At 40.7% G+C, this 22,777-nt stretch overlaps 1 protein-coding gene across 1 annotated transcript; it reads right to left on the reverse strand.

The window, feature by feature from the left end:
- Positions 1-10,426: 10,426 nt before the first annotated feature.
- Positions 10,427-21,521, reverse strand: LOC121890720 (protein FAM180A). The gene is made up of 3 exons (XM_042403216.1): positions 21,243-21,521; positions 12,922-13,019; positions 10,427-12,517 (listed from the first exon to the last, which is right to left on the reverse strand). Exons 1-3 carry the CDS (start codon positions 21,316-21,318, stop codon positions 12,188-12,190), a joined length of 504 nt encoding a protein of 167 aa, XP_042259150.1. The 5' UTR covers positions 21,319-21,521; the 3' UTR covers positions 10,427-12,187.
- Between the last annotated feature and the right edge of the window lie 1,256 nt (positions 21,522-22,777).

A 22,777-nucleotide genomic window follows, 5' to 3' on the forward strand; every position in this document is an offset into this window, starting at 1 on the left:
TGGCATGCTAGCATGCTAATATTTGCTTATTAGCAACTCTGCCTAATTACGTACAACCTCAAAGAGTTGCTAGCATGGCTGTGGTTAAGTGATAATATGTCAATGTTGTGTTTTTAGCTTGTTCCTCTGTCTCCAAGTGGCAAAGAATTACCACTGTTTCTTGTTATAATGGAGTTGAGTTAAGTAAAGCAACATAAACTATAGGATGTGACAACTGCTCTCAATGTAGTCATTCAGGTGGCTGACATGCTTTATTAACCGATATTTATTCTTGCCTGCATTTCAATCTGGAGGCCCCTAAACACCAGGCCAATCAAACCCTGAGTGACACACTGATTGGGGCTCAGACAGTTTAATCAATATGCTCAGGATTAGTAGTAAGACAGTGTCATCTGAATAACTGCTACCTTTAATTATTGTTACTGCTTTGCTTGCTGGAACTAGGCAGTGCTTTTAAATAACCATCTTAAGTTTAACAGGGAAGCTGAAACATTGCTATGTCTAGTTTCTACTTGATTCATCTATGAGCGGCTATCAGTTAAAAATAAAATAACTTAATAAATAATAGTAAGTTTTCCTAAAGGTATTCTGGTGGTTTCAAAAAGTCACATACTATCTTTCAGGAAAACTATAGATCCAAGAATAAGAGCTACATTGTGTCCTCTACCAGAGCAATACTGCAGCGAGCAGATAATGCAGCATTTTTAGAGTATTACTGTATGAAATCAAATTTTCCACTTTTCTTATCAGTTTTGATTTGAATCACTCGCACTGCTGAACGTAATACCTTCTAAGCTTGAAACTGGAAACGCTTGCACAGAAGATTATATTCAAGAAGGAGGATATACTGCAGCCATGACTTCATTCTCTCATGAGGGAACTGCTGCTGTGTCCAAGGGCAGTCCTGCTTCATTACAAGGAAGAGGCTCATTACGTCAAACAATCAGGCCATCACAAGGATTATAAACATAGATAGTATGTGAACAACAAGGGTCAAATTAAGGGATCATTAAGGGACTTGGAGGTTATACAAGAATTTGAAACAAACAAACACACCCAAGACATAAATGTATCCACCTCACCATCATCCATAAAAACCCAGTTTTCAATTTCAGCACCAATCGTTGCTTGCCAATGGAAGACAAATCATAGGAATATCAGTCAAGGGTCCCCACTTTGACCAGCCTCTCCCTCTCTCTAAATCACTTTGAGTTGTTTGCTGCTTCGCCTGCCTCACAACAATTCAATTACAATGAGGTTTGCAATCTGTCACTCCCAATTTTCTTGATTACTTCTGCAGGGTAGACCCCCCACGGACTTCTAAACATTCAAGCTGGGATGACTTCAAGTCCAGATCAATAATCAAATCCCAGTACGCGTCTACAGACCAACTGCCCCTCCATCCCCCCCTGGGACCATGCAGACTTAAAGCAAATGAGAAGGAGGGCAGCTGCGAGGGGCCATATAGAGCCACAGTGTTTAATTAGTTCAACCTTGTGAGTGCCATGGGATCGTCTCCACCCCAACTAGATGAATAGCGCTAATTAGCTGAGTGAATGTCAGGAATACTCACAGGTATTTTACAATCAAAGCTCTGATTGATTCGGTCAACATTAACCTGTGGACTCATTTTCCGAAGGGGAAATGTGGGTTGGACATCTTTGTCTCAGTTCCAGATTGGCTTTATCTACCACTCGTGGGTCCATCCATACAGGAGAGAAGCAATCACTTTGCTCTATCTCCACATTCAGGATCTTCTGACAGGCATGGGGATAATGTAGCATTACTATGTGTCAATTAGCAAACTCACATGGAGCAGATTTGTGATGTGAATACAAAGTAGAACTAAAATGATTACACGAGGAACTAGTAATTCAACTGCTTGATTCTTGGCTTTATGTCATCATGGAATTACTGCGCAGAGAACAAGTGCATGGACTGTAATCACAGTCGCGCTGCCATTGTGTTTTGACTGTGTGAGCTGAAAGAGGAGAAAAGAAAAAAAAGAGGAGAAAGCGTAAAGAGACACGCAGTAAAAAACACCAAAATCAATCAAAAACTGGGGAGCCTTTCTATCTGAAAGTGGCCCACCTGCTGGACTGTGCTAGCCTCGAGGTATTTACACTTCTGGCTTTAGCACAAAGGTGATAACTACCTGTTGTCTAGTTTCAATAAAAGATGTTTTTAACTGGAATATGCCACAGTAGAATACAATCAGTCTAATAGCACAAATTTGCCTCAGGGGGCATTTTCTATTGCAAATGTAAGTAAATTTCATAACTTACAATACATATATTTTTTATTTTCATTAAAAAATACCTGGCTTTAATTCCCCAAGTCAGTCACCCACAAGCACATTTATGGGAGAACAATAAAACCAACAGCAGCCTCATAGCTTATTGGTATTTGCCAAGAACACAAACACAAACTGAACAGTGCCAAGACATTGACTAATGAGATGCATATTTGTCACAGAAAGCAGGACAGGAAACAAGCTTCTGCGTTTGAGGCTGATACTGGCAGTAGCAGCAAGGAATGCAGCGCAAAGATGATTATTTCTCCACAAAGCTGCCCTGTAGCAATATTTTAAGACAGGTCACAGGTGAGTTTGCCAAAGGCTTGAGGCCTATACTGCCCGTAGTGCATTATTGGAAAAAGCATGTTGAATATGTGCTGCAGCCAGTATTGTGTGTGTTGTCTTTCCATCGCTCAATATTATTAGCAGTAATAATGAGTCAGCATATATTTAATCTTAGGATTTATGAAGTTACACAGTCAAACTCTATAATATTGACTCACTAAAAAGGGATTTTTTATGGAGATCACTTTTCTTTTTTTTTAGTCCAGCACATTTCATATTCAATCTACATACAGTAGTAGCAGTATTGACAGTTCTGTATTGAATGCATATTTCTGCATAGCATTGCTCTTGGCATACTGAGGAGCCATGAACAGCATTACGGCTCATAGTAAAAGAATGTAAATGAAGTACATGTTTATGAGGTCAATGCTGAAAACAAACCCTCAGATTTAATGTTAATTATTCAGTCAGCTAACATAAGCAGTTCTGGTTTTGTTGTTTGCGTTGTTTCCTGGCAAATGAAACACAGATGGGAGGCATGTGCTGTATTTCATGTGCTCTGGACTGAGCAGAATCTCACAAACCTGCTATCTGACTCTGGGCAGCCCTGGCACCACAATCAGACAAGGATTTCCTCTGTAAAGTTGGCCGGATTTGGCGAGAGGGCAGAAGACAAAACTGGAGGAATGCGATCATATACGTTGGTATTTCTGAAAGGAATGCCCACAAGCTATGTATACTTCGGCTCATAAAACATCACTGGTAGATTCTTGCGGACGAAAAGATTCCGCCTGTTCACTCGCTGTGACGCTGAGGTGTGAAGCTGATTAGATCCGAGTTTGGAAAAGGGAGTCGAGTGAGTTGGAATTATGGAAAAAAGCAGAATACATTCACTCACACGTCAGAGCAAATAACTGTCTGCTGAGTGGTGCTTTGCTGTAGGAGACACCAGCCCAACTTCTAAACTGAAAGCATCTGCAAAGCCACTCTGTGACTACACCCACATCTGTTCCCTCAAATTGGACCGTTGTAAAAGGCAACTGGAGGCCAATGAATCTTTGTTGTCTTTGTTTTCTATGATTTTATTCCTCATAAACATGTTTCCTTTCTGTGGGGGAAAACAAAGATTTTTCTAAGAGTTGAGGCGGTCCAGGGAGTGGAAGCACAAACACATCTTACGTTGTATGGTCAGAATGAAGACAAAGACATTTGCCAGAACAGTTTATTATACATCAAAAGTGTACACAGATGATATACAAATCAGATTGTGTGGAGAAATGAGAGTGTAAGCAAAGTGTGAGTTAACGGTTGATATATGACTCCCAGGGGCCCTGTATACTTCTTCACAGGCAGTTTGACACCAAACACATAATGAAGCCGGCAGGCAGCCTCTGGTCCTCACACACACACACACGCAGACACACACGCAGACACACACGCACACAAGACAGAGAGAAATACACTGCATTTCACGGCTTGCTCTGCGAGAAACAAACATGACTATTCCCCATTCTGACGCTTCATTTCCTGAGCGTGTTTATGCTAAAGCACAATGTCCATTAAAACCAAAGTACGATGGCAACTTTTAAAACAAAGCCGGCAGCCCCTGATCCCTGGAGTCACTTAAAGATTAATTCTTCTCCAAACAGAGAAATGATCCAGAGAGCCAAGCTGTGTTGAGCTGAATTCATTTACAGTCAAGTGTTTGAGTTTTGGCCACCTGCTGTTACTGTATCACTTACCATTGATCACAGAGTTCAACGGAAGCAGAGCTGAGTATCAACAAACACTCATTTTCTATAATCTAAGAGGAAGTCAAATGTTTTACTGTGTTTACACGATGTATCACTATCCATGATTCCACCTCTCGTGGCTTGGCTGTTGACTCATTACTCAAACTTTACATGCGGGATCTGGTTCCATGGAGTCCCACCAGGGTCTATCTTTGGCCCACACTCAGTTCAGAAATCTCCGCTAGGATAAGTTTGCAAATTTGCGGAGCTATATTTGGAGGAATTCTGACCGTGGCTTTTCTGTAGCCCACAAGCTTGCATATCAGAGCGCAATGAAACTTTATATGAGAGTTTATATCAAAAACATGCCTGCTGTTGTGGGCATGCGGCGCTAACATGCAAAGATTCTATTACCGGGAGTAAAGAAAAAAAAGATTTAGTGGATGTGATGCAGTGTTGAGGATCTTTGGGCTTTCAATTACAGGGTGGCTGGGGTCAAAGAAAGCTTTGAACTGCAGGGATTTGGGATCTCACTCTCTTCCCCCTCCGCCATAACATTTCATCAGCAGACCAAGGATTTCAGGCTGACAAGAGATATTTGACTGAATCAGCAGACCCTCATTAGAGGAGCAGCTCGAGACACCACACACTTGTAACACATCTGAAGCGCATCAAAATCAGAATATGATCTTGGTTTTTTCCTGGTTAAATAAATTGCTCTGTTAATCCTTTATATCTTCAGTAAATGACAAGGCAAGAAGACGTGTGGAGAACATGAGATGGAAAATGCCATTTGTCATGGCTACCATCTCCAGCAACACTGACGAGTTAAAATGTGAATTTACTGCTTTATGGCTCTCTGCCAAGTGGATACAATGCTGCTTACTGCAAGAAGGAAAGAGAGGGCTCTTCCACATGCATACTGTATTGTAGTAAATACTGCTGTGGCCTAATTTAAAGCAATATTAATAGATTTTTTTGGCACTGAGGAGCAGTGGAACAAATTGTAAACATTGATGAATTATCTCACCTTAAAGTTGTTGTAGCAAACTTGTTAGCAAACAGTATCCTTTTTATATATCCAGTGGTCACTGAGCAAGATTAGCATTCAATTGGAGTCGTGTTTCTGGCCACTTGCAGAATCTAAGTCCAATATTTACTCTCCTGATACTTTTGTTTTGGTCTTATGCAACTCTTTAGCTGCTAAATGCTCCACAATGTTTACTAGCTAGTCACTATCTTTGTTTGTCAGTGCTGCAGGTAACATATAATGGATTTAGCAGATCTACAATGGCTAGAAGATCAAGGGCCTTTTCACGCCTGCACTGTTTTTTCCAGTCAAATCGTACTCTTGTTTATTTTACCCCTTGATTCATTTAAGCAGATCTGAAAACAGCAATCATGCTCGAGTGTGAGAGAACAGTTCATTTGTGGTGGGAACTAGGGGTGTGCCCAAATACAAATACATTATTCAGCAAAGCACAAATAGTGTTTTTTTATGAATATTTGTGTCATACAAATATTTTAAAAATTATTTGTTTTCAGGAAGAAGAAAAAAACATGTCAAATCGTTATCTCAGTCTCTGTCCTCTGTTCCGCTGTTATGTCTTTCAGCAGGTCTCAAAAGGGGAGTCACATCCATCTGCTACATGACACACGTTTCCTAGTTTGGACATCACTCCTGGAGTTGTGGGTCTTCCCTAGAGATAAAGCTGGGCTCCTGACACATACAAAGTGCTCCCAAGGGACTCTCCATAACCTGTTGTTCCCCTTCTCCTTTCCACAAAGTTAGGTTGTAAAAAATAGGTAATAAATGAAAACTGCAAAGCAAGAATTGCCTTTGAAATTCTTCCCTACACGTTACACGGTGTGCTGTCTCTTTGTTATGGGTGTATAAATAGGTAGAAGTATGTCTGCAATGAGGCGATGAGTGAAGTTTTAGCTCAGTAGTCAGCGCAGTCGTCTATGATCTGGGAGACTCCAGTTTGAGACCCGGTGTGGGGACCTTCTTTGTAAGGTAGTTTATTCATGAACACTTATTGTAACAGTTTAATTTTCTAAAATTAAAGGCATAATAAAAACAAAAACAGGATTTTTAAGCCTCTTTCCACTTTTATTTGAATACAAATACAAATACTGAGCTCTCTGCACATTCCTAGTAGGAACGCAATCCAACCCAACAACTAGGTTTACTCTGCAAGTTTAAGCTAAATGGCTCCTGTAGCCAGGAGCGTTTTTCACATGAATGAGTGAAATTATTAGTTACTACTAATAATAATTAGCAACTAGCTGGAGAGTGAATCGTGGTCCGACCTGGACTAGTGCAACAAAATACGTTGCATTTTTGATATTTGGCAGATAGGAGCTTCTGCAGAACCTTCTTCCTGTGTTTACATCTTTGCTGTACACATCTAAACAATGAGTGGAGTTTGTAGTGATGCATTTTGGTTTACTTGGATTTTTCCTTGTGTTAAAAGAAGCCAAACCAAGGAGAACAATGACCAAGTTTATCACCTCATTTACTGGTTTGGACCAGAGGAAACCAACTATAGGTTTGAAAACGCCCTGAGATAAGTTCCATCCTCCAAATAAGAAACATCTTAAGAGAGTCTGTAAAATAAGACACCAACATAATCTCACCAATATACCATCCATAGGCAGCAATATCCATCACACATATGCTGTCATTATCAGGCTTTCATGGGCTCTCTGAGGCTTCTATCTAAGACCACTCCACCTGTGCTTGGACTTTGCCAATCCAAATCAAATTAGGGACCCAGAGAGCTGTGTTGAAACACAGCATACCACAACTCCCATGTGAATCCTGCACCTCTTCATAGCAATGTCCGATAAGAGTTTGGGAGGATAAGAGTGCATTATCCTCTGTCCTATTGACCTGCCAACTTTTTCCCACCCCCTTATCGAAAAGTCCGTGATGCCCAACAAAGCCATCTGGTGGGAACAGTATCCCAGAACCGTGACGTTTGTGGTAGCTGTGTTAGTTTCACTTGTATTATTTAAACAATAATTGTTGACTTTCAAAGAATGCTGAGTCCTGCATACACATGTATCAGGACAAACATTACCAACAAAACACTTGTGCTTTTGTTTCATTTATGCTTTGCGATATCCCCGATGGTTCCCAGCTGTTGTGATGTTTTTGTGAAATATTGTGTGGATTCGTGGAAGCCAGAGAGAGCAGGAAGCTGTTTTGAGCAGGCTGCCTACTCTTGCTCATGCTGTGTAATTGGCTCTCTGACACAGCGAGGTATCCCACTCCCTGACTAACACATCCCACCTCTGTCATTCCATTTATCTATCCATTCGTCCATCCATCCAACCTCTCCTCAGTTTCCCCCGCTGGCACCATCTCTCCTCTCGGCTCAGCTACTATTATACACGCTACATTAGCTGCATTAGAATGACCATGACCTGCTTCTGGAGTTGTCATTTTAACTGATGGACTGCTATAATGCAAAAGCTTTAGAAGCTACACAATCATAACCTTAAAGTCATAATATTTCAGGCTCAGATTCCAGACTATGCTGGGTGGTGTCAGTTAATCTGGTATTAGCAATGCAAGAAAACTGCAAAATCACCCACTCAAGACGCTGGCATGCCACTGGCTGGTGGGCATATGTTGCTGACCTCACTGTACTGTAGCTGCTGCAGCTCGGAAATCACCTCCTGCTGTTTTACATCTGGAGTTTTTGAGTCACAGCCTTCATTCTGTGTTTTATTCCTACTCGGAATGACAGCGATGTGCCTGAAATGAAAAAAACACATGAACATGTTGTGAAAAAGGAAAGAATCCACCCTGTATGGGCTGTTCCTGATTTGCAAGAGAGATGTTTATAATGGTGTGGCCGGATTGTTCGATGCCTGAGATCAAAATCCTGAATTATATTCTCACAATATCCGGGGAGACGACGCCAAATAATACTGTGAGTCATCTGACTAGCAGACAGGGGAAAAAACAGTCTTTCAGGTTGTCGTGCACTCATTTATTAATAACATGCGAGGTATTAAGTTGTTTCAATTTGGTGCAGAAAAGCACATTGTGTGTATATGTGTGACACATTGTGATGTTTCATTGGTCCCTCTCTGCCAGCACAGTGAGATTTGAAGCATGAAAATATGTCTGACAGCTGTGGAGAAAACATATGCTGCTGATAAGCTTGAGTTAAAACAACTGGGTGTTCAGCTGGAGGTGATCGCAAAATATTTCTCCTTGTAAAGACACATTCCAGTTTTGACAAGATTCAGCTCCAATTAAGCCACCTCAAACTAAAAAACACACTGCAAAAAAAAAAAGAAGCAAAAAAGGAAATTCAAAATAGAAATGCCACATTGTTGCTTTTCATCTATGTGGCTCATTTTATGTCAGCATAGAAAAGTGTATTGTAATTATTTCAAGGGCTCTTCAAGGAGTTTTACAGCGTCCATATGGGCACAGCGTGGACTGAGGACTGTTGAGGACTACTGTTGTACTATCTGGCTCAGTTGTCCCTTTTGGACTCATTATTCCTCATATCACCTGCACAAATCTATAACAAAATCATGACTGTTTCATGAGTGAAATTTCAGAGAGGATCCAACAGGGAAGTTTGGAAATGCTGCCACCTAGTGAGCACAGTCGGCTGATAATGGATGATATTTACTGAGATAAAACGGATCTAAATACAAGTCATGTATTTGAATGAACGCATTTACACGCATATAAGCCATATATGAAACCGCACATACAAACAGTAGTAGTATTTTTTTCAGGAGTTTTTACATGTAATTTGTTATGTATGTATATACTTTGGATTCATTGATCTACACTGTAAAATGGCTGCTTTTGGGGCATTTCTACAGTTTCATATTGATAATGTTTGAACCATCAATTGCATTTAATGCAGAATAGGTTTCACAACCAACTTATACAGACTGCAGCACACCTCTAATTATATCCACTGAAGCAGGTTCTCTCAGTAACGTTGTAGAAATACTATAATTGGGCAGTAAGGACTTTATTATTAGAGCTGATGACTACAAGATTTAAAGGCATGAAGCTTCTCATGAAGACACCCCGAGGCAGCAGTTCTCTCTGCAGCCACTTGGTGATGCTCTCTCAACATGCATTATGCTGCTGAGGTTTGTACATGACATTGAGAGGAAATGCACAACACGGATAAAATATTACAGACTCATTTTTCATGAAGAACACTGATAAGTCAATATTTCAGGTTTTATTTCTTATTAAATTTACACCACAATCACAGGGGAGGAGATAAAGAGAAGCAGATCAGATAGAGAATCATTTTTTAAAACTGTGAGACAATTAAAATGTGGATTGTGGAAATAAGGGTGCAACACAATATCAGGAAAATGTTTCCTGTTACATTACTCAGCTTGTAACTGATTGATATTCTTTCTCAGCAAATGTTGCACAATACAGACAATATGGACATTATGTAAATGTAAAAAGATAGATACTAACAAAGCAACATATGCTTTCAGTCTATAACAGCATCTGCAACAAGCAACTGAATGTGGAAAATCCAGTTTTATACATCCTCTCTTTCTTTGTTACAAGACTTCAAAGATAGTCTTTGTGCTTCATATAACAAATGACAAGAGTTAGAGGTTTTAGTGTGGGGATGTTTTAATGAAACTCATTCCTTTCAGGCTTGATCCTGAGAATAAAAACTTGAGCTGTACTGCTTTCTTCAATATCCTGGCTTCTTTACGCTGTCAAGTAGCGGCCAGAAATATCCCAAAACTCATCATCATCCTCGTTAGAGTGGTAAGGAGAGTGAAGGCTGATCCTCTGCCTTGCAAGTAAATTCCACAGTCCTGCCCCTCCTCATCAATCAGTCCACCAGAGTCAGCGCCAGCAGCACGGGCAATGGATGAACGCTGACATGCTGAGAAAGAAACTGCAGAAATATTTATAATTTCATGAAATTAAATGCTGTGGGAAATATGCAGCTCTAGAGGCAGGAAATGACTAACATCGGGAGATAAACATTACCAAATCTGGATATGAACCTAAAAACTTGAACTGAACCAAAAAGTAAAATTTAAGCAAATGTAGAGTCAATTGAATCAAGGAGGGAAAACATCACAAACCAGATGTATACTTTCTGTCTACTCGACGATGAGCAAACTCCATGAAACCTTATTACGGCAAGTACCTATTTCTCAGAACGAGTGGGGAAATTGGTAGCTTTGAGGCAAACATCTATCAAACCTTTTACAGTTTGTTCAAATGAGCAATCAGGACTATTGATGTACACAGACTCTTAAGTACAAATCTGTGGTTTTCATTCAAAGGGCTTTTACCGGCAAATCAAATGAGCTGAGCAATCTCTTCTAGTCAGAGCAGAGCGACTAATGCCATCTAAAGTAATTCCAAACATGTACACAGACAGCACAGGTGGAGGGAGGTGACTCTGCATGGAGTTCTCAACCTAAAGTACAGCTTTTAGTTTGTATATTTTTCAGGTTCCCACATGCTCTTTAAGACTGTAAGCATGGGGAATTTTATTAGCACACATTGGGACATGTTGAAGCCATTCTGTGGTTTGTGCAAATACATGGCTCAGATGCTTTATTGGTTTTATTAAATTTTTACATAATGAACAAATTAGCAGGGTCAGCCGTACAGCATTACAATCAGGTGACAGGTGAAAACACAACTACATATCCGGGAGCTCAGAGCAGTGATACAATTAATAATAAAGCAATTAAATCAAATGATAATGTGATATTATTTTTAATGGTTTGTGTCTGGTAGAATTTCCAGGGAAGGAATGTATATCTCAAAATAATTCATAAAAGAGTGATATTTAATATTTATGTTGAGAATAACAAATATGCGATATTACTCTAGTCTCATTAAGAATAGATTTTTTAAATATTGTTAGATAATTGTGTCATAACTGAGCAGTGTTTGGACATAAATAATAATATTCAGGCTGAATCTAGCATGCCATAAACTTGAACTTCTTCATGTTTGTTGGTCATTGTCAGTTCAAAAAAAAAAAAAAGTTTATAGACGCGTTAACATCAACAAATGGACTGCTGTGGTGCAGTGGGCAGTATTAGGATAAGTGTGCATCAAGTGTGGGTTAAGCATATTGCATTTTTTTATACACACTTGCCTTAAACCTTTCGGCATCTAAACGTGCGCTTCAGTGCTCAAGATTGCAAATATGGATATTGGGACAGACCCTAAATATACATACTATTATACTGTGTGATGTTTGTGAATATTATTGTCCCACGATTCATTACATGGAAAGGAAATTGAAATGGTGCAAAATATTCAAATACATGGTGGATTTGTTGACACAATTTTAAGAAGATGTCAGAAAACAAACTGAAAACAGATGAAATCTTTGGGAAAAAAAACATTGCTGTCTCTCTGTGATGTTTAACTGACATTGGCATTTCACATATTGCATAATTTCCTGTTAGTACAAAACAGTAAAGTGCATTCACTTCTTGAGTGTGAAAGTTCATTCTTGACTCTGAAAACAGTATTTGACAATGAAATCTTATCTGAAGTTCACTCACTAGCTTTTTCCTGCAAGCTGCAAAATCAGTATACTATGTCAATAACAGTACATACTGTATGCAATTAATATTTTGGGTATGTATGAACTTGGGATGCAGCTTATGTCAAGAATTGCAGTGTAACTCACTGTCATGTATTAAAATGCGCCCCAGGGGCCTGTTTCACCAAATATGCAACATTCAAGATGTGATTTGCTGCTCCAGATATTTTTTTTTGGAAAAAAGCACTGGTGTCCATGAGCAAAGAAAAAAGAAAGTCACTACAATAATGCCAGTACATTTTTTATAACATCCTAAAATTTTTTCCTCAAGAGGGTCCAAGGTCCTTTTGGAGGGCTCTGAACAGCTGGATCAAGGCTTCGGTCCACGCTTCTCTCTGCTGCTGGTTGCTGATTTGAGTCAGTGTCTGAGTGGTGTACACCAGGGTCAACACCGTCCTCTCAAAGTCCTGCCGGCTCAGAGGCTGCTGGCGCCGGGTGAGTTCGGCCGTCAAGCGGCGGATGTCGGAGAGCTTCTTGGGCAGGACGTCCTCACAGATGACCTCCAGCTTCTTCACACGCCTCAGAGATGCCAGCTCCTCATCTGGGATCAGCATGGCGTGATCCTCGCCTTGGATCAGCATGCCAGCCAGCAGGATCTGAGATAGAGATCCATCATAAAAATCAGACTGCTAGTCAACTAACTTACCAAATACCACCTACTGTACTGATCCAGAATACTATTTACTTTTACTATTTAGAAGAAACTATTCACCCACTTGTGAAGCGAACCACAGACATCATAAGATATTAATGTTCCTCTCTACCGTGTCAGAAAAACTTTTGAGTAAACACATTCTTCACATTTCTGCTAATGATTAGCAGCAGAGCAGCAGTACACAGTGTTTTCAGCTTAGTTTTTTTTTTTTTTAAATCAGGAGCCTTCAGCAGTTGAAGATAAACCACAATTGTGAAATCTGGAAAGATCTTCTGTACATTCTCAACATATTTTAATTGGTCTCCAGTAAAGAACCACCTCTGAGCCCACGAGGCCTAAACTGACCTCAAAAAGCAGGTTGACATCCTCCACTGAGTGCTGGAACGACGGGTTGATCAGCGAATATGTCTCTCGTTTTATCCTATACGCTGATGGATAGAGAGCTAGAAAACATGAGAAGGTGAAATTGGATTAGAGAATCTCCCTCGTATTCAAGAAGTTAAACACCACATTATCCAGTATGGCACACATATGGGTGAGCCAGAGGTTGAGTCAACAACAGATACATTACTGCTCAAATATTATGCAGGTCGGATAGAATCTGGATCCAGCTGTGCACGAGGTAATTGGTGTACGACCTGAGCTACAGAGGATTTATATTTACAAGTGGCAGTGGCTAGTGCATCCAGAGGTGAGATAGCCGTGCTCACAGAGGGGCAGGTGTTGCTGACCTCATTTGGTCAGATTCCCAAGTGTCTGGCCATATGTGTAAGCAGGGACCCTGTAACCTGAGGTATCCAGATATGGCTGGAATGAAACTTCTCACCTTCGTCTTTATGATAAAATACCATGAAATCCATATTTTACTGGAGGTGATAACCGGAGGCAATTCCACATGGTGACACACCTCTTATCCAGGGGCAGAAGGTAACTTAGTACATTTACTCAAATACTGTGCTTGAGTACAATTTTGAGGTAGTGGCACTTCACTACAATATCAGTTTTATGTTCTGTAAACACGACACTGAAAATAATTTTGAAAACTGCATTGTTTACATTCATGATTTCTAGACAACAGTCCTTTTTTGCCGCCTTTGCCGTCACATTGCTGTGTGTAACAGTGTGAAACTGGCAGGAGTGAGTATCACGTCCACTACATGCTTGTGTTCATGCATATTCAATGAGAACTAAAAAATTGCTTCATAGGGCTAATAGTGACCAAACACTCAACAGCGTACATTTATTATAAAAACATTTCATAAGTACGCACTTTGACTCAACCCTTGTTACATTATGTTCTCTGATTTTTAACTTTAAGATGTTGTTACTTCTACTTTAAGGATTGGACTACTTTCTATATGTGGGAACCTATTGGAAAAACAAATACTTTAACAAGTAAGGTGAGGTCAGGTGAGGTCAGGTAAGGTGAGGTGAGGTGAGGTGAGGTGAGGTAAGGTTCTGAGAAGAGGCAAACCTCTCAGCATTTATCTCCCCAAAGAGGCATCTTTTAGCTCACTGGCTCAAAATGCAAACGTAAGATAAGGGGCCATATTTTTTAAATTCTTTAATGAAATCAGAAGGACGTAGCTGTGTTCCAGGAATGATTTATGATGTGGCTTGATCCAAGAACACTGTATTTGCATTCTCATTGTTTTGTATAACATCTTTGTGTGATGGTGAGCAGAGATTCCCCGCTGGTAATGGAAAGTCTTGGGCAGGTCAGGTCTAAACAAGGCTGGAATAAGAAGTCAGAGTAAGATGCAGTGCAAGGAGAGAAAGCAGAAGGGTCACACAAGGATGTACATTTTTCATTTCCACACTGTTTACTATATGTCTACACTTGCTGCCCAAACTTTAAGTTTGTTCATATTATGACTTGTTACTTTGTTTGAGACTCCAAGACCAATATGGAGACACTGCCTCAGAAGAATTGAAGGTTGATCAGAACTGAAAGGGGATTCGCAGCATAATGAAGTGAGGTAAAACTTCCTTCAAGCTTCTCCAGACATTTCACTCCCTTTTTCCAGTGTATTCAGTGCTTGGCTCAGTGTGTGAGCCAAAATACAGCTCACATACACACACACACACACACACACACAGATCTTAATGAGGTATACAGTATAAATACCGGGCTTCATCAGAATTCGAATCAAATCCTCCTACCCTGCAGCGGCGTCTATGGCGCACTGCCTCGCCAATTCTGCAGCGTTCTGCAGTAATGATCAGCCCTGCTGCCTTGCCAGCCAGATACATTTAGCGCTATGGCATTTGTGAGGCCAGCCAAAGCCACATGCACTGGTTGATTTCCCCATGTACCTGCTTCCTGCCTGGGTGACTGCCAGTCTCTGCTCCAGTTTAGCTTTCACATTCCAGCCTCCATTCAGAATGTAAAGAAAATCCGACTCTCTGTTCCAGTGTTTGACCAATAAATCCCATCAGTTTGGTAGATTTGTGTTTTTGTCGACATGTTATCTCCATTTCCCTTCACTGACATGTCACAAACAAGGTCTTACAGAAATACTGAGTCCAAGAGTCCTTCATCACATTTTCTATATTCATCTATTCTTAGGAAATACGCATATCTGCTTACTTTCCTGGGTTTTATGAGGGAGTCCAGTCATGACAGTGACATTGCTAGGAAAACAGAAGAGATTCCAGAAAATCACTGCTCCCGGCCAATAAATAGTACAGCACATAAACCCCCCCCCCCCCCCCCCCGTTAAACACAACTTGTTATTTTTATACTTTTTTAAACAAGATTTTTGGACAGATTATACAAACAAGATATAAAATGTTAATTTGTGAGCTTTAGAGGTTGTTTTTCGTTACCTTAGGAGAGAGCCAGGCTAGCTGTTTCCAGTCTTAATGCTAAACTAGATTAACTGACTCCTGGCTCCAGCTTCATATTTACTGTACAGACATGAGAGTGGTATCAATCTTATCCAACTCTTGGCCTGACATACACGTATTTCCCAAAATGTCAAACTATTCCTTTTTGTGTTATAATACATTTTCTTTCATCCCCCCACACGATTAAACAAAAATGCTGTTTCAATGCCCTCGATGCCAGGAATGTAATCCTCTCTCAAATTCCAAAGAACAATATCGAAGACATGTCCCTAGATCCAACCCTGATGTGCAGCTGCGAGTGTATCTCATCACTGACTGAGTGACTACCGGTTACCGGATCAGCAGCAGAGGAGGAACGTCTGTGCACACACACGTATTAGATACTGAAGAGACACTAGAGCTTCAGTGGGGCATTGTCAATGTAAACAAAACAAGACCCAGGGGAAAGAGTGCGCATTAGAACAAGGGTTATGTTGTTAAAGGATAGAGGAGCTGTTGGAAATGATGGCTTGGGGGCCAACCCAATGCTGATTTACATTTATAATTACTAATCTACATATAGGATGTCTACTCATCTCTGTCAGTGCTGTATGACAATAGTTTGTGTTTTATGTTTCCAGCAGCAGCAACAGCAGTTTGGAATAAAAATGCCATTGCTGGTTAATGCTCACATGATTGGAGCAGCACTGCTGTAGACACAGAAACAGACCATGTGTCATTTATAAAGCTACAAACAAAAATGCCCTGCATGGAAAACATACTAAATCAATTTAATGTTGCACATTTTGTGATGGCTCAGTAAAACAGGCAGAGGACTGAAATGCATGATTCAGATGCAAAAGGGTAAAATAAAAGCGACTTTTACTATAGTCAAAAACAGAGTTCGACAACACGCAGGCAGTTAGGACAAGTAACCAGAACAAAAAGGGGCAACACAGGCAGAGAAAACATCCAAAATGGCAGCCAAAGGATAATGACAAGAGGGGCGGGCAGGCAGACAAGCTGAAACAAGAAGGCTGGTTGCACAATAGAAAATCTGGTAGGGAACTCAGGGAAAGGTATATATACTGAGAAGCTGATGAGAGACTTGGGAACAGGTGTGCAGGTGGGTGTTGAGGTCAGGTGATGATAAGAGGTGGGAAAAGCTGAGGGCCACTGCAGGGCAAGGAGGGAACAGCAGACTTTAAGGTGCTGTGTGGAGTTTTCTTGTAATGTTGTTTTGTTGTAATGTTTCTTGTATGTTTACATTCACAGTTACTCACCAAAACACATTGTGTGTAACAAATGAGCTGAATCCATTTTCTTCCTCTTGAAACATTTGCAAAAACTGATTTTTGTGAGTAAATGTTTACATCCACAAGGTTTCCACTGTCTATCTAACTCAAATGCGGGCTGCATTTGTTGAAAAATCTGACATGTGATGTTGACAGAACAAAAAAAGGCAGAACTCAACTGTTTTCTAGTGGTTAACCTTCAAACAATGCAGCGGTTGCAAGAATTTTTTGGAATTAATAACCAAATAATTACTTTTGCAAGATGAATGTGAAGTGTTTTGTAAACTTTCTACGCCGTCATTCAGAGACTAACGTTAGTAAAGTGGAGCAGTGAACTCCAGCAGTAACAAACAAGCCTGCTGACCAACACACACTGCAGCATTAAACAACTTAACCAACTCTGAGGTGAAGAAAATAACTCAGTGCTCAGTCTGTTTCACCTCAAAAACCCTGAGCCCGCTCAGTGTGTTGGACAGCGAAGGATTTCCCCGGAGCTAACAGTGTAGCAGAAAGGCTGCTCTCCACTGCTGGAGGCATGACGTTAATAACTCAGTGGAGCATTCCTCCTCCTCCTCCTCCTCCTCCTCCTCCTCAGTTTGTCATTCTCATACAGGCAGGAGACTGTAAGATGCTTTCAAATTAATTAACTCATTCATTAATGCAGTTAACTTAGAGCTGCAGAGCATTTATCTTATCTGCCAGTTATGTTTCATATTGTATTTCAGTGGACTAATTACACCAGTGAATGGTTTGGCACACAGTATATTGGAGCATGAGACTGAATATAGTGCCCCCTTTTCTATTCATTCAAGAGAGAATTGGTTTTGAATTGAGACTTGATTCTGAATTGAATACAGGTAAAACCCTGCATCCATGTTTACTGGCCTTCAGTCTTCTTCTCCGTCTTTGTTGGTGCATCGCTGCGTTTCTCGGTGCATTACAGCCACCTGTAGATAGCGTCAAACCATTGGTAAGACGACTGTGTATTGCATCACCTGCATACACATGCATGCACACATGCGTTCTGGTGCGCGTGCATGACGCATACAAAATGGGGCGCCACTCATAAAAACTGCTCCATAGTGCTACTAAAGATCAGAAACTCCACAGGAAACCTTTCAGGCCTGATCTCACCCGCGTTTAAAAATGTCTAATGTAATCATTCCAATGGAATTGCTGTGATTAGTAGATTCATGCAAGGAGACAAGTTAATCCACTTGAGTTTGATGAAGTTTGACCCGCAAATTTGCAAGCCGTCATTGACAGTCCTGACCTTTGAGGGACCATGGAGCCGCAAAGTCCAAAATGAAGGAAGCTATTAGCTTATTAGCTGTGTTGCAATGTCCGCCTTTATTTAACCCTTCGCTGTTGGACATACTACTTCACAGAGGAATAAACTGCTTGAACTTATTTTGTTCACCTTCCCCAACTCAAATGAAATTGTGCAAAATCACGAGTGCAAAATGCTAGGGCGAGAAGAGCTATTGTGACTGACAAAAGAAAGAGAAATAGAAAATAAAAAAGTGTAAAATGAAACATCAGCCTATTTAGCAGGTTTTCACTGTGTCCTCCATGATTACATAGGTAGACTGAGCTAGAAACAACTTATATTCAGACAGCAGCCAGTTTCACATCTTTTTTCTTTCACAATTGTGTGCTACTGAGGTTGTATTGAAAAATACTGAAGTATTGAAATATGAGTAATATTCAAACACTATGTCACTCTATTAAGAAATATATTCTGTGGTGTTTTAGTATGAAATGATGGGATATTTAAGAACAGCTTTAGACAATAATGCAGGAAAACAAATAAACCTGAGGTGATTTGTATTTTTCAGCTTCTTTGTCTTTTTTGCATTTTCAGGTTGAATATCTAATATAGATGTTTCTCCTTCCAGCATCTCAGCTTTTCCTGCTGCTTGTTCAAAGCCCGTTCAATCCCTCATGCTTCCCCTCCCTCCTCCAAACAATCAGTGTTTGGATGGGCAGGCTTCCCCCAATGTCATTATGCACAGGCAGGGAACTTGTAATCGCCCACTAACTGCTTGCAAGGAGATGAGGGAACAACAAAGATCCATTAATTAGCAGGGCTAAATGGTACTCCTGGCTGGAGGGATGTCTTGATGAGAGAGAGAGGAGGGGGGGGAAACAAAACAAAATGGACGTCTGGATCCCTCCGGCTTACGGTAAAAGGGAGTGAAAAGGACATGAGAGAGAATAAAATCTTCGCCACAGTGGCTCATCCTCTGCTTAGCATTTCAATGAACCTCCGAATGACTGTTAAAATCTAAATAAGCAATCTTCTAGCAAATGATATACAAAACCTCCCTTTTACAATGTAAACACAGATTTCACCATCAATTCTACGGCTGTGAGCCAAATCTGTAAGGAGCTAAGCTGCAATAAAGTCTCTTTCTGTTCTATTCAGGGAAGATTTGGCACGGTGAGCATGATACTGAGGATGCTGGTGATAACTGGAGATACTGGAGAATATTTCCAATTTCCATCCACCAGGGACTGTCCTTCACAATGAGTCAGGAAGGAAAGGTTTAGCTCTTTACCAATCGCACCACACCTTTTGGGCTTGTTCCACTTATATAATAAGACCAATGGACAATAGTTTTGATCATTAGACTCTTTTAGTTTTAAGGATTTATTACATTGTTTGGTTGCCAAACTGTTGATTAATTAAGCATTCAGCGGTATTTGGATTATTCTTATGACAGGTGTACTTTCTCAAAACGACCACAATGACTGAGTGCCAAGACCGTGGGTTGTAATCTTGGACCCCATCGGCTATTTGCCTGACAACGATTTAGCCTCTGGGAGCGACGGCCAATATTTCGGGGGGTTCCATTATCCTGCGGATATCCGCATAACAGATAATGGTTATCTGGGCCAGGACTTCCTCTTCTATGTGCCGGTCGTTGTTTATAGTCTGATTAGTAACTTGAGATGGTCCAGACGACATTATGGCTAATCTCTATGAACAGATATATGCATATGAAAGCAGATAAATTAAAAAAAGCTAATAAAAAGCTGAGTCCTCATCAGGCGACAGCTGATGGGTCCCAAGTTTGCATTTTGGCCAATCTCTTTTGCTCTTCACACAGACTTTACCTGCATGCAACAAAAGCCTGCTCAAACGTGTTTGGTCAATACTACTACAAAAAGACTACAAACAGAAACCAAAATGCTTCCAGTAACAAAATCTTGTCTCGTTGCCCACAGATTCTGCATTCATATGTAGATATCTGTTTGTAGAGATTATATAGGTGGTAAAAGTGAAATTCCTCCCTTCTAATCCAAAGAAATTGCTGATAATTTGGGGATCTTAGTTACATAAAGTAGTTTTTTTTAAAAGTCCGATGGCAATATTTTAAACTTGGTGATTGTTCATGCTTAGTGTGCAGACCCAAAAAAATTAAAGCTGCACTGATTAATATTTTTCTATTAACAATGGGTCAAATTACTACATGCAAGTTGAGAGAGGGTCGCTTGTAGTGAGAGAACATAAGACTCTTCCATTCCCCTCATTCCTTCCATTCCTTTTTAGCATATTTCAGCTTGTTGTTTTGGTTTGACGGCCTGCGACTTTGTTTTTCAGCAGCTGTTTTCCGTAAACAAGCTCTAATAAACACACTGTAGGCTACCTTCCAGGCACCAAACAGCAGATAGACAAAGTTATTGACTAGCTGGTAAACATCGAGGAGTATTTAGCAGTTAAAGAGATATTTCCCTCGGGAGTTCGTGGAGGCCAAAGCAGATACTAGTTGAGTGAATATTGGACTTTATTCATCAAGTAGCCAGAAACACAACTCCTAATGAATGTCAGTGTTGCTCCATGTCTGCTGGATGTACAATTAGGCAGGTGTTTGCAACAAATTTGCTTGCACATTTATTTATAAGGTGTCAATGTTGTATTTACAGCTTGTTCCACTGCCACCAAATGGCCACAAAAAAATAAATAAATCACTTAATGCTGCTTTAAGAAACATATGACTGAATAAATACAACAATTTGTCTCCTGAAAGAAGGAAAAAAGCAAAACAGTTTACTTGATTAATCATGGGATTAACATCCAGATTAATGGAAGATTTTACACTTTCTAAAAATGATCTGTAGCCTCAGTATTTCTAAAATAATCAGTTGCTCTCCCTTTCTTGAAGGAGTGTTTTTAGCATCATGTGACTTATTCTAAGATGTCAAGTAATGTGAGTGTTGAGAAAGGAATTTCCTTTAGTGAGTGGATCCAGCAACAACAGCTCAGTCACTTATCGCTGGAAATAAGCGGTTAATGTCCTGCACGTCGCAATGCTCCAGAAGATAACACATACTTTTACAGACATGGATCAAAACTGAACCATCATCACCGTTAATTGCAATCTTCTCATATTTTAAATGAAGACAGAAATCGCTGTAATTTGTGAATAAGGAATAATTTATATAGGTAAATAGTGAAAGTAGTGAAATTCCTATGTGGTCTATGAGAGATGATAGAGACAGTCTCACTAAAAACAACAAAGCAGTAAGTCCACCTACCTTTCCTGTGGTGCTGAGTAGCTGCCAGGTAGATGGACAGGTAAACAACGATGAGTGGAGCCCACCACTGTGGCATGTTGATTTTCTCACACAGATCTATTCACACAGTTCACTCTGTCTATCTCAAGGGATACAATCACATTCATAAATAACCATCAAGGAGGTGGATGTAAATGCACTGCTTGTCGAGTTGCGGCATTCCCCATGCAGTAGTGTCATGTGCAGGATCACTGTACTCTGTTTTTCAGTTCCCTCCTCCCTGTTTTTTCTTTTTTTTTTTCTGTGTGTGTGTGTTCTCCTCTCAGGCCAGGCTGTCTGGGCCCTCATCTGGAAATCATCAGGATTTAGTTGGCTGGACTTCACTGTCAGCTAACTGCTCGACTGGCTGACTGGTGCAGTTACTGAGTGACTCTCCAACTGACTGGATAACTAGATGACAAAACAACAAGCCAAGCATGATGCCATCCAATGAGCCAGAGCAGAACCGGTGCTGGCAAAACAGATGGTTTCCTTAGAAAAGTGTTTTAGCCTGATCAAGCATCCTTATCTTTACGGGATGATTCCAGTTTCTTTTTCTTGGAGCTTTAACCATCTTTTCTATTTTCCATTTAACCATCAGATAATATTGTACTAATCGCGATGATTTTGGAGCACAGCAACATCGCTCCAACAAAGTCCAACAATTCCTCTGTTCCCAGTCCTCAGTTTCTGTGCTGCAGCAGTCTCCTGTGGCTGTGCTTCAGCAGGCTCCTGTTTCTCTGGCTCCTCTGGCTCACCTGCCTGTCTCCCAGCAGCCGGACTCCGCTCCTGCACTTCAGCTGACGGACTCCAGTCCTGTACTCCAGCTGGCAGACTCTGGTCCAGTACTCCCGTCCGTCCCTCAGAGCTGCTCTGCCTGTCTGGTCTCCTTCTGGAGCGACACCGGCCATCTGTCCTGCTTTCTGGTCACCCACCTGAGTGATTCCGCCCATCTTTCCTCCCTCCAGGTTGCCCTCTAGAGTGACTACACCCATCTGTCCTGCCTCCTGGTTGCCCTCCCGAGCGACTCTATCCGTCTTTCCTGCCTCATGGTTGCCCTCCTGAGTGACTCCGCCCATCTGCCCTGTCTTCCAGTCGTGGTTTCCAGCCCTTGCTTTCCGGATCCCGAACTTTTTGCTTCCTGGATTCTTCAGTTCCTGTTGCCTGCGGTCTCCTGCTTTTGGTTCCACCTGCTCTGCTCCTTCTAACAGAGTTTTTGCAACCTGGAGTTTATATTCTACAACAAAAAACCCCTTGATCCATATTTTATAGGCAGCTTCCAGTATTTTTTAGACTCAGTATGTTTATGATTAACTAAAATAAAGGATTCAGTATTTTCTAGGGCTGTCAAAGTTAATGCAAAAATAACACATTACTGCAAATTCGTTTTAACACCACTTACTTATTTGGGCGCCATTAATGCATGTTCTGTTATGATGACCCCTTGCCTCACCTGTACTTTAGCCCTCTGGCATTAAGTCAAGTGGCAACTAGCAAGGATAATGGATAAAGAAAAA

Source organism: Thunnus maccoyii, chromosome 23, assembly GCF_910596095.1.
Source record: "Thunnus maccoyii chromosome 23, fThuMac1.1, whole genome shotgun sequence".
Classification (NCBI taxonomy): domain Eukaryota; kingdom Metazoa; phylum Chordata; class Actinopteri; order Scombriformes; family Scombridae; genus Thunnus; species Thunnus maccoyii.

What these genes read in the sequence shown, in the direction of transcription:
- LOC121890720 (XM_042403216.1), bottom strand. Translation starts at nt 21,318, where the DNA reads ATGCCACAGTGGTGGGCTCCACTCATCGTTGTTTACCTGTCCATCTAC. An exon ending in TACTCAGCACCACAGGAAAG is followed by an intron (nt 13,020 to 21,242) that starts GTAGGTGGACTT and finishes CATGTTTTCTAG; the next exon opens with CTCTCTATCCATCAGCGTAT. An exon ending in ATGTCAACCTGCTTTTTGAG is followed by an intron (nt 12,518 to 12,921) that starts GTCAGTTTAGGC and finishes TCTCTATCTCAG; the next exon opens with ATCCTGCTGGCTGGCATGCT.